The 12,344-nt window shown below is 35.5% G+C and overlaps 1 protein-coding gene across 2 annotated transcripts in view; it reads left to right on the forward strand.

Moving 5' to 3' along the window:
* Positions 1 to 12,344, forward strand: part of LOC6034081 (ecdysone-induced protein 74EF) — a 60,609-nt gene that overhangs the window by 26,966 nt on the left and 21,299 nt on the right. For both annotated transcript variants that reach the window (XM_038264229.1, XM_038264230.1), the window contains exon 2: positions 2,074 to 2,346. In XM_038264229.1, the coding sequence (XP_038120157.1) occupies positions 2,074 to 2,346 (273 nt within the window). The remainder of the gene's footprint in view (positions 1 to 2,073; positions 2,347 to 12,344) is intronic.

Below are 12,344 nucleotides of genomic sequence, written 5' to 3' on the forward strand. Positions count from 1 at the left end.
CTTGTTCAACCTTTTCCCGGCTTTTCATCTCGAGAGCCCGGCCCAAGTATTCTTCAACATTTCCCCGAAAAGTGTTTTCCCCGTTGATGTTGGGCGCTTCCTCGTACTTCGCATTCCTGGCATTTCCTTCTGGGCTACGTATCTCCCAGGGGCTTGAGCCCGAAAGTTGCCTCTTCAAAAGGATTCACTCCAAAATGTGACGAGCCAGACAGACAGCCTGACGCGGCGCTTCTTTCAGGAAGAGTGAAATGAAATAGCTATCGATTTTCCACTTTTACTTTTGGCGAGGGGGGTCCTTGACTGACACGTGCTGCCAAACTGAGCACAAAATCGTGTGCAGGTTTGGGGAATTCCGCCGAGATAAGGACACATCATCGTTTCGCTATTAACACGATGTAGTTTGGACGGAAAAAAAGGGACATCCCCCTCCCCACCTGATTGACATCTCGCCGTTTGCCTGATGGACCGTTTTATTACCCGAAAAAGGGTCCTCCGGGGCAGCGACCTCTTTGTCCGCTTTCCCACATATTTATTATTTATGTTGCGCCATTTTTCCCGACTCCGTGCTTTTTTTTTCATCGCGTTGCGCCATTTGGATAGAGTCGTCGACGACGCCCATTTCCATATTTATGAACGTGTCCCCCCGCCTCTCACACGTTCTAGCATTAAAAAAGGTCCTTGTCGTCGTCGTCGCGCGATTAGAACGGCAAAAACGCGACCAAATTTGAATGGTAATTAAAATTTGCTACACGTGGACGTGCCCCAAAGGGGGGGGTGCTGGACGGAAAATTATGCCGATTAGGATGCCAGACTGTGACGGGGAGTCGTAAATTTGAGGGCCAACTAGTGCAAGTGATAAGGTTTTAAGGAATTTTCCACTTGCTGGCATCGTTAAAAGCGTACAAAACAATAAGAAGAGGTTTGAACTTCTGTGAACGTAACCCACAACAATAAAAAAAATGAATTTTGAAATCTCAGTTGAATTTGCTAAAAAGTTGGCTTAGAACGATTCTCCGCGTAGAATTGCAATAGCTATTTTGAACGCACCCCACCCTTGTATCATCATTTGGCTTCCAAAATACCCATCAAATGTGGTCAAAAGCCACAAAGTCCAATGTTTGAACTTCTGTGAACGTAACCCACAACAATAAAAAAAGTGAATATAGATCGAAATCAGCTAAGCTTAGAAATTTTCTCCACGAAGATTGCAACAGCATTTGTGAACGCACCCCACCCTTGTTTCATCGATTGGCTAGCAAAATACCCTTCAAATGAGTTCAAAACCATAAAGTCCATTGATTGATTGACCACCAATTGACTGCTCAAAAGATCACAAGAGTTCTGTGAACGCACCCCTCGAACTTGGAATCATTATCCCCAATTTTACAGTAAAACACACTAACTTTCGACTCCCCGGTCCAAATCCAATTAAGCGAACAATTATTTCCCCCTCCAGTTGAGCTGGAACACCCCTGATCGCCAAAAGCCCTACTTAATTTCCATACCGACGCGCCCCTCGCGCCAGCGATATTTGGGCCCGAGTAAAGCGATCCCCAATTATCCTCGCTAATTGCGAACCAATTTTTCCGTTTTCGTCTCAAGGTTCAGAATATTTCCACCACGCGGGTCGGAAAAAAGAGAGGTCATTTCCTTTCGTTTGATATTTCGTCCCGAAACGAAACTAGAACAATTTTGGGGAGTCACGAACTTGTTCGCTTTTATTACTGAATAATAATGCGAGCGCAAATAAAGTGACGCGAAAAGGGCGCAACGGAAGGGCGCTAACGCCCCCCAACTTGCCGTCTGACTGTCTGTCTGTCGGATGGCGCAGTCTACTATGACGGATGCAGTCGGTGACGATAAAATTTGACGATAACGATAATGGCGGAATAAAACTGTCGAAGAAGCGAATGGATTTTCTGATTTTCACTTTTGCGTGCGCGCCCTTTCCGATAAATCAAGAGGGCGTGTCGCCCCGCTTGAAAAGATGCTGCAAAAGTTGCTCGTAAAACCGAATCTTCAACCCGTCTAGACCCGCGTTGACTAACGATGGTTCTTCCGTTTCTTTTCCAGTGGACACCGAGATTCCGCTGCCGCCCCAGACGCCGAGTCCGCCCCCGCAGCAGCGATCCTCGGCACACCACCACCACCACAACCACCACCACAGTCACCTTCATCACAGCAATGGGGGCCACCACCAGCAATCGTCCAGCAGCAGTTTGCTCGCCACCAGTCTCAGCCAGCAGTCGACCCAGCAGCACAGGCCCCTGCTCCACGGGCTGCTCAGCGGCACCCACATACCTCAGGCGCCCTACCACAGCCGGGGCTACAGCACGTCCAGCACAGGTCAGTGGGAACCGATAGAAACGGCCACACGGCGGCGCCGAGTGGCCACCGAGTCTTAGCCGGAAGGAAGCACTTCTTCCGCCATGCACCAACTTTTGTTTAATCTCAAGCACCCCTGTGGTGCGTCCATCGACTCCGCAACGCACCCGTCTTTTTCAGTTGCTCATTGCCCCCGGGTTTTTTTTTCTTTTCGAGCCTTCATTAGCCAATGTTTATTTAAAACAGCAAAACTCGCCAATGCGTCGTGCCCAGGATTATGAATAATGTTGTTGGGATGTGGCCTCGGGCGTCCTGAAGGACGGAGGTCGGGACGGGAGGTCCAGCGACGCGGATGATTGATGGTGTCTCTTCTCCGCGCTCGCAATGGACTTGTCAAAGGAAATATGATTGCGCCATCAGGACCTTGGGTGGTGGTCTTAGGAACAGGGAAGGACGATTGATTTTGGACAGGTTTGTGAAGAATTTTGAAATTTAAATGAATTTTGAAATATATAATATTTTTGAATCAAGTTAGGCTGGTTCAAATTTTTTTTACTCTTTGTTGTATGGATCGTGGACAAACAATTCCCCAACTTTCCCTCCCTCCCCTAAATTGTGTGTGGTCCCAAAATTTTCTAAAAACATTAATAAGTCTTTCGCAAATTTTATTTCAGGTTTTATTTATCCCCTCCCCTTCTAAAATTCCCCAAAAAAATCAAAGAATAAATTTTTCATTGTAGAAACCTCATGCTATTGATTTTGAACTATTTAAAATGTTTTAATTTTTCAGTTTCAAATCAAATCAGAGTTTTCAATCAAATAGAGCACTGTTAAACTTTTTGCAAATTTTGGTACCATAGATCGGAAAAAGACTTTAAACCTTAGGAAAAACATATTTTATTTTATATTCAAAGATATTTTGTAAATTTTCGATAAAACTATTTTCAAAATAATTAATTTACGATTCAGTAATAAATTTGTGATTTTGTCATTTTCGGGCTGGTGGTCTTAGGCTGTCTTAGAAACATGGAGGGGAGATTTAATTTGAACAAATTTTGAATTTTATTTTAAAAAAACATAAAAAATTGGAAATAGTTTCTACTTTAAAAAAACTTTTTTCAGAGTTAATTCACACAATTCCATGCAATTTTGAAAATTGGTATTCGTTAAAAAAACACATAATAAATTTCATACAAAGCATAACGTTCAAATGCAAGAATTACTTCAATCTTCTTGTACATGAGAAGATACCTTTTATTTGCCGAGATATCATAAAATAAAATTCAACCTTGGAATGAAAGTTTGAAAACATCTTGTTTGGTTATTAAATAGCCAAAAAAAGCACATCATGGAGTGATAGTTGCAAAACGAATTATTTATTAAAAAATTGATTTTTTTCATCGAAAACCTGCCATTTTTTTCAAAAGAAATTAAACAATAAATTTCGAAAGCAAATTTCAGCGACCTGAGAATATCTGACAGACAAACATTTAACAATTATGAATGGGGAAGGGAACTGTAAAAATTCTGATGATTTAAAGAATTATCGGCCTTAATTTTTTTTTGATTTTCAATTAAATTTGTTCATTTGAATTGAAAAGTTGTTCGAAATGGGCAGCAAATGTAAATCATTTTGGTCGACACATGAAACTGTTGTATCTGTCAATCTTGTTTATGACCCAAACATCAAAGTTTTCAATTGTAGTCTATAATTTTCGTGTGGTCTTCAGAATAATTTTCCATCATAGGTAATTTTAATTTATTTATTTTTTATTTATGGGTTAGAAGGTTTTAACTAGTTTTTTCTCAAAAGATGTAACATTTTCCCCGGAAAAGAAATTTGTTTTTAAGAAGGTTTTTATTTTAATTGTAACATTTTTGCTAATATTATTTTACTGTCATATTTTTGTCGGACTGTGGTTAAAACAGTCTATGGGAAAATTTCTACATAATTATTCTATACTTTGAATGTTGTGAGCTAAATGTAAAAAGAATCACTGAAATAAATCTGATTTTTCAGTAAAGATACTATCATCATTGAACAAATTAAAATTATGCTAAAACGAGAAATCTGAGAAAATTAAATAGTTCAGAAGATTAATTTAAAACAATTAAAAATCTCGGTTTAACCGAAAATGATTAAAAAACTTTTTTTTTCTAAATTATGGAAACATTCTTCTCGAAATAATGCCAAAAACTAAACTTTTTATTCATATAAATATGGATTGATTTTTAGACCAAATAATTAAAAATTTATATTTAGGGGAGAGTGGGGAGACTTGATCCCCGGGGACACTTGATCCCAAGCCAAGTATCTCGTCAGCATGTGGGTAAAACAATTGGCTTTGTTCTAGAAAGTTGTGCGAAATCAACTAAAACTCAATGCAGAAAACAAAGAAAAAAATTAAAAAATGTTTAGATTGAGTTACACACATTTTTCTAAAAAGTGCTGCAAAAAACTTCCAAGAGATCTTTTTTCTTTGTTTTGATAAGTTTAGAAAACATTCAAAAATAATTCAAAAAAATATGTTTTATACATATTTTTTTGATAAACATATCAACTCCAAAACTCTTACGCATTTGACGTTAAATTTATCGTCATACTAATTTTACAATCAATTGTTTAAAAAAGTGCGTTTAGGGAGACTTGATCCCTGCATTTTTACAGCCACTGGAATCAGTCTCAAGATTAAATAATTGGGCTGGGTTTTCGTACATAGTTTCCTTCAGTATAGTTGAACATAACTTACTGCAGTTTGAACCATTTTTCAAAAGTTTTGTAAACAAAAATTACCAGCTTTTGTAAACATGCTCAATTTTGGTCTAAAAAAGAAAATTTTAAGTTTTTAAATATTTTGCATGCTAAACTTGTTATATTTTGAACACAAACGTACAGGTTTAATGTGAAATTGCTGTAACTTATAGAAAATTAAATGTTTGGATGAATAAGAAACATTTTGCTTAAGATTTCTTCAAAATGTTGAATGGGGGATCAAATTACCCTCAACATTTTGAAAATGGCGGTTTAAAATATTTTTTTAAAACGCTTGTCATGATTTGAAGAGTTTATCTGATGAAATACCCTTATCAGCCAAACATAGTTGTATGTTTAAGCTTTCAATTCATGCAAAAAGTTCATAGTTTTGTGAGAAATTGACAGAGTTATGTGCGATACAAAAAAGGGGATCAAGTCTCCCCACTCTCCCCTAACATGATTTTCGAAAAACATTGTCAGAAATTTTCAATCATTAAATATATAATCTATTATTCAATTTTTAAAAATTTAGTGGCAAATAATTTTAAAAAAAATATTTGTAAACCAAATATTTCCTCAACTGCTATCATTTAGACTTTTAATCAAACCTAGTTTGAAATGTCTTGAATGTTTTCAGTTCACTTCAGGGTGATGTTAACTAAAATTTGTGCAGTGTGAAGTTCACTCAGGTTCGCATAAAAATCACTCAAACGCGGATTAAATTGTTTAAACACTTTGAAAGTTAAAGAACGGTTTATGCTTTATTGAAATCTGTTTGAAAATACTTCAAGAATAGTTCAAATGAACGTTTTTGATCATTTCAAGGACATTTTTAATCACTAAATAACAAAAAATATCACAAAATAAGCTCCAGAAAACCAAGATACATTGTTTTAAAATATGTCTAAACATTACAGACAAATGGCAAAAGCTTTTTCCGATTTTTTGGAATCGTTGACTTAATGGTGTCAATTTAAATTTATGAATTTTTGTTATGTTTGTGATCAGTGATTTTGTTTCCACTTTTAAATTCTCTTTGATTTTTTAGAAGAATTTTTCTCTTTCTACGTTTCTAAAAATTGAGTCATGGTAATTTTTTAAACTATAATTTCAATAATAAACAACAACAAAATCTGAGGATATAAAAATTGAAGGTAAACGCTTCAGTTTAGTCAAGGTATGATGGATGTGGACTCTCTGAACATGCCTCAAACTTTTTTCTTTCGCAGACAATTTACTAAAATTCAATTCTGTCATTTGGAGCGTGATCAGGGAACCCAAATCTATCATACCTTTACGAAACTGAAGCGTTTACTGACATTAATTTCAAAAATGTCGATAATATGAGATAAAAACAATATTTTTTATCCTCAGAATTCATTTTGTACTGAAAATATAGTTTAACAAATTATCATGACTTAATTTTTAGAAAAGTAGAAAGAGAAAAATACTTTCAAAAAAATCACAGGGAATTTAAAAATAAAAAAATAAAATCACTGATCACAAACATATAAAAAAATCTTAAATTTAAATTGACACCATTAAATCAACGATTTCAAAAAATCGAAAAAAGGTTTTTCTTGTATTAACAAGTTCAAAGCCTTGTTAAAAAAAATCACCGACACTGTCCCTTACCCTTCCAAAAACCATTCCTCACCACTTTCCAAACAAACACCCAAACATGAACTGACCATCTCCTGGCTGGGACACCTTATTTCCGCCACGCATAAGCCACTGTAGAAATCCCTTTTGCTTACCACTCTCCGGAAAGAAAGAAGGCAAAAAAGAGGTCCGCGCTGATAAATCCCTCAACCCAAACGATCCAATTTCGCCCCTTCGAAAAGTGTGTGTGTGTGTGTGTGCTAAAGGACCTCTCGTTCGTCCGTCAAGTTTTACGCACCACCTCGCCGGAACAATATCCGCGGCGGTCCCGCGAGCTAGTTCCGCGGTTCAAGACAATAAAAATAAAAACAGGGAAAAACTTTCTTTCCCTGCAGGCCCCCTCTTTTGATGAAACGACCTGGTTTTCCATCCTTTTTTGTTGTGTGAAAAAAAGAACAAGAAGGTTGTTTATTATGCGGAATTATTACATGCGACGAGTTGTAATTATAAAAATCTCCGCACCCCCTTCCGCGTCCGTCCTTGCCGGAGTGTGGTTTAATCCTTGGAGAGATAGATCGCGAACGGCGCGCGATAGTCAGTGGCTCTTCGCGGTGAAAATATTAGGAAGAGGACATTCCTGGGCATTCGCACAATGGGAAATGCCGGGGCTGAGCAGTTTTCCCCCTCTAGTGTCAGAACGCAGCAACTTACGTAATGCTTTCAACTGCTGCTGATGCTACCTTCCGTTCCTTCTGTTTAGCCTTTTTTTAAGTTTTTTTTTTTAATTTTTCTGAAAGGAAGGAAGAAAAGGGAAAAAAATGCGGAACAAGATAATGAGCGGTCAGAGGGAACCCCCGGGGGTATGTCACTTGAATAGATATATCCAGAAGAAGGGAACGAAACGAGACGGGAGAGCTTGTTGAATTTATTTATTTTTATATGAGGAAATAAAAATAAAAGGGTTTGACGGAGCGTATCATCCTTGTTGGATGTGACCATCAGGATGGGCGCCGCCGCGCCGTCTCGGAAGAAACTCGTCCTCATTTATCCTGGCAGAGCTGGTTCTCGTTTGATGGCTCGAGATTTTGCTGGACATTTGAGAAGCGAGATGAGAGGAGGAAAAAAAACGTGGAAAACTTGACCTGGAATACCGGAAGGAAATCGAGACGGTAATTGGAAGGAATTCGGAAGGCATTAAATTGATAAAAAAGTTTTAAATTAACCTGTTTTACTACACTGAATATTGCTAAAATTGTGGACATTTTTTTTTCATTTATCTTGTGGATAAAAAAAATAATAAAGAACAAAAGAATATCCTGCACTGAATTGATCTTAATATTAACAAACATTTCAACACATAAATATTGATTTATTTCTATCAATTTTTAAAATATTGGTTAGTACAATTTAAAAATGAATGCATATTATGGAAATTTTATAAAGCAAGCATGCAATAATAAAAAAAAAGTTCCAAGTAATAAAAATCATTACACATTCACAGAAAAAAATGATGGTAATTACTTACTTTACTTACTTTATCAGCAACAGGTCTATCGATCCAACGCTGAACTAATCGAAGATTTCCAGGATGGTAATATTCATCAGGAAATGGTGACAGATTGTGTGTCAAAAAAAATCATGTGTAATATTTCTTCAATAAATGGTGAATTTTCATCAGTTTTTGGTGAATATTCATCAGGTTCACATTTTTCACATTTATTACTACATAATTACATAATATTACTCAAAAAAGAGGTAATATTCAACCTACTAAATTTTCAACATTCCGAAATTCGACCTTTTATTTGCGGTGTTGAGAAACTTTGCAATGTTCACAGAAAAAAAAAATGATGGCAATATTCATCAGGAAATGGTGACAGATTTTGTGGCAAAAAATATGATTAATTTTACCCCAGAAAATGATGAATTTTCATCAGTTTTTGATGAATATTCATCAGGTTCACATTTTTAAACATTTTTATGTAATGGGACCATCCATAAACCACGTGGACACTTTTTTTGGGAATCTCAACCCCCCCCCCCCCTTCATGGACAATTGTTCATACAGAAAAATCTTTTTTTGTATGGAGCGTGGACAATCGCTTAGCCCCCATAAAGTGTCCACGTGGTTTATGGATGGTCCCAATATTACACAAATAAAAAGGTAATATTCAACCTACCAAATTTTCAACATTCCAAAATTCAACTTTTTTTTCTGTGTTGAATGTCATGTTTAAAAGGTTTATTTGTTATTTGAAATTAAAAAAATGCGCTAACACAATTTTTGTCTTTGAGAAAAATGCATGCTCATATTTTTTTTAATTATTAGAGCAATGATACACAGTAAAAAACGAATAAGTAATACGTATTAAACATTTAAATATGTAAATTTACACATTTCCAGAGACAAGATTAACTTTTTGAAAAGGCTAAAAACTCTTATTTAGAACATTTCGAAATCTGGCATTTTATTTATTAATTTTTTTAAATAAAATTTATAAGAAAGATCACAAATAATCACAAAAGTTTCATTTTCAACATTGAAAATCGAACCAATAGAATCGAAATATCGCGAGCCAAAAAATATCCTAAAGGGTCCTATAAACATGATACTAAGAAAACCCCATTTTTCAAAAAAAAATAACTCAGCAACCAGCAGTAAGATTATAAACATAAAAAAGAAAACTATGGGAAAATTTTCCAGCTTTTTGAAACCTTTTTTTGCAGGGATGTTTTTCCGGTCATTGGAAACGGTCGTGGATAGACTTAGGGGTTCCCAGTTGGAGTGAAAAAATTCAATTTGTAGAAAAATTATGGATTAAAATTTTGTTTATCACTGCTCCGACATCAGGAATAATTGTTTGAACATGCTCGCAGTTTTTTTATTCGGTCGGAAAAAAATATTATTTTTCTTGAAAAAACTTTCATTTTTAATCACATGATCACCCCTAATTCTGGCTAGATGCCGCCATCATGCGACCGCGTGCTCCGTTTGTTTGTCAACAAAGCTGCAGCTGGATGGTGAGACGAAGTGAGGGGGGAAGAGATTTTGACATTTTTATGCCCGCATCTGGCCCGCCGCCTATTTCGTCGGTCTTTGAGTCGCCGGTCGTTTCCAGCGACCGAGTCCAGCTAGGAACTGATCGTACAATATTTTGAAATTTAAAAAAAAATCAGAAAAAATGCCAGTAAAATCACCACAACTTGAAAATGGTGCAAATTTTTCAAAAAATGTGTTTCGTGTGCAGATTTAATTTTGCCTCATAAAACGATTTTTAAAATTTATTTGAGACATTTGAGATTTTTTCTAAAAATATTTTTTTTCGGAAATCATTATTCCGGTACCTGGTCTGCACCATACTAAACTCTTGTAAAAATATGGAAAATGGGAATTCAAATTTTAGTAAAAAGCCAGTTTCCAGAATCTGGAAATTATGACGTGTATCTATTTTTTCTGATTACTAATCATAATTTAAAACAGAAAATTCCTTCTTAAGATACGGACTAAATTTTCAAATTATATGGAAAAGCTAAAGATACAAAAAAGTTTTTTCTTACATAGGAAAATCATGAGCAAATGTTTAATCAAAACAATATAAATACAATATGAAAAATCTGGAAAAAAATACAAAATTCTAGGAAAAAGAAACATCAAAAAATTCAAAATCATTTCTTCACGTTTTTTTACTATCAACACTGTTTTAAAACTATTAAGGTCAAACATCATTTTTTAATCAATTATATCATAATTGTTTGAATAGATTTATAGTTGGGATCAGCTTTGATCACGTTTTTGACTAACATTTGATGCCGGTGTGCTCTTTTGTACTAAGCTTGCTGTGATTCCTATCTAGATAAAATAAGAGTGCTTGAAGCTTTGTTTCAACTTTCACTAAACTAAACTCAACTAAACTAGTGATTTTTAATATGATAAAACATGATACCATAAAAAAATTTGAAAAACTATGAAAATATAAAAAGACATATTTTTAGAAGATTCTAAATAAGGCTTCAAAAATTAAGATAAACAATAACTAAAAACAAGAAGAATGCATTTAAAAATTATTGTAATTGAAAGAAGAAAACTTTAGTTGACAGAAAATACAATGTTTTAGTGGGTATCAAATTTAAGATTTCTCGACACAAATTATTTTTATATTCTTGAACAAAAAAAATCTTAATTTTCGTCAAAAAATAAAAATTGCTTTTTTAATAAAATTGAATTAAAATTATTCTTTTAAAGGCTTAACGTTTTATAGTCGGTTTAGATAAGAAGCAATGGTCAACAATATTTTCAACTATTTTGACATTCATTCAATCTTTTCAAAACACAAGTTGCTCTACAGCATGACCTTTGCATTTTGTATTACAATTTTCCTATTTTTCAACCTTTGGATATTTTCCATTACTTTTTCATATTTTTTTTCATATAGTTAAAAAAATACAATTATATTCACAAAATCTCGGATTAGTTTTCAAAAAGCCGTAAGAGCCATTGGTAAACAAAGTCCTTTTTGTATCGGTATTCGACCTACTTACGAAAAACCAATATCAAAAATGCTCGAAATTGTTCATCTACACGTCCTTCAAGTGCCCCATACTTGAAATAAATGAAATTTTGTTTCATTTTCGAGAAAAACGAAAATTAGTGTCAGAGGTCTAAGACCTAAGAGCCACCGTGACCTTTTACACTAATTTTCGTTTTTCTCGAAAATGAGGCAAAATTTCATTTATTTTTAGTTTAGGGCACTTGAAGGACGTGTAGATGAACAATCTCGAGCGTTTTTGATATTAATTTTTCATAAGTAGGTCGAATACCGATGTAAAAAGGACTTTGTTTACCAATGGCTCTTACGGCTTTTTGAAAACTAATCCGAGAAATGAACATTTATGGTGGTTTAATGTAACAACCACTCAATAAAAAAGAATTACTTCTTTAAATCAAAAACGAACTGTTTCTTGCGTTTGTTTAAATTCTACAAGTAAATCATTTTTCCCTGAAAAAATAAATCTAATCAAAAGGGTCACACACGACAATGTATCTCAAGTTCACAAACAATTTACTCCTTTCCAAAGAAAAAACCCAAAACACGCAACGCAAAAGTGCCATCCTCGTCATTCCAAAGCAGCAAAGTTTGAAAACCGTATCTAATCGCTCGATTTGATGAACTGGTTTCACACCGGCCACCAAAATTCGCGCTCCTTATCCTTTCCGGAATCTTTCCTGCTTTACTTTTTTTTTTTGCTCTTTGAGGTTCCTCGCAAGAAGGAAGTGAAATCCTAGAAGAATATACACGTATAATAGTTCCAGTTGAGCGACGAAGAAAAACAACAACCAACGGTCAGTTTGCGCCCGAAACTATCTCTCCTTCAAGGCTCGTCGTCGCCCAGCAGAAGAGGCAGCAGAGGGGGTCAATAAATTTATCTATTTTCATTTCTCACGAAAAATCTTCGTCAGCGAGATGACGATGATGATGGTCGCGCGGTTTGTTATTTATTCAGCGGTTCCCGGTTTGGTCGCCGCTGCGCGGCGCGGAAGGGATTAGAAAAAAGGACACCTCGCGAGAGGGTTCATCCTTGAAACAGGAAGAAATGTCACCGTAATTTATTGCTTTTCGCTTGATTTGCATCGCGCGGTACAAAGTTGCCCTCGTCGTCCTTC

This window comes from Culex quinquefasciatus, chromosome 3, assembly GCF_015732765.1.
Source record: "Culex quinquefasciatus strain JHB chromosome 3, VPISU_Cqui_1.0_pri_paternal, whole genome shotgun sequence".
NCBI classification, from domain to species: Eukaryota; Metazoa; Arthropoda; class Insecta; order Diptera; family Culicidae; genus Culex; species Culex quinquefasciatus.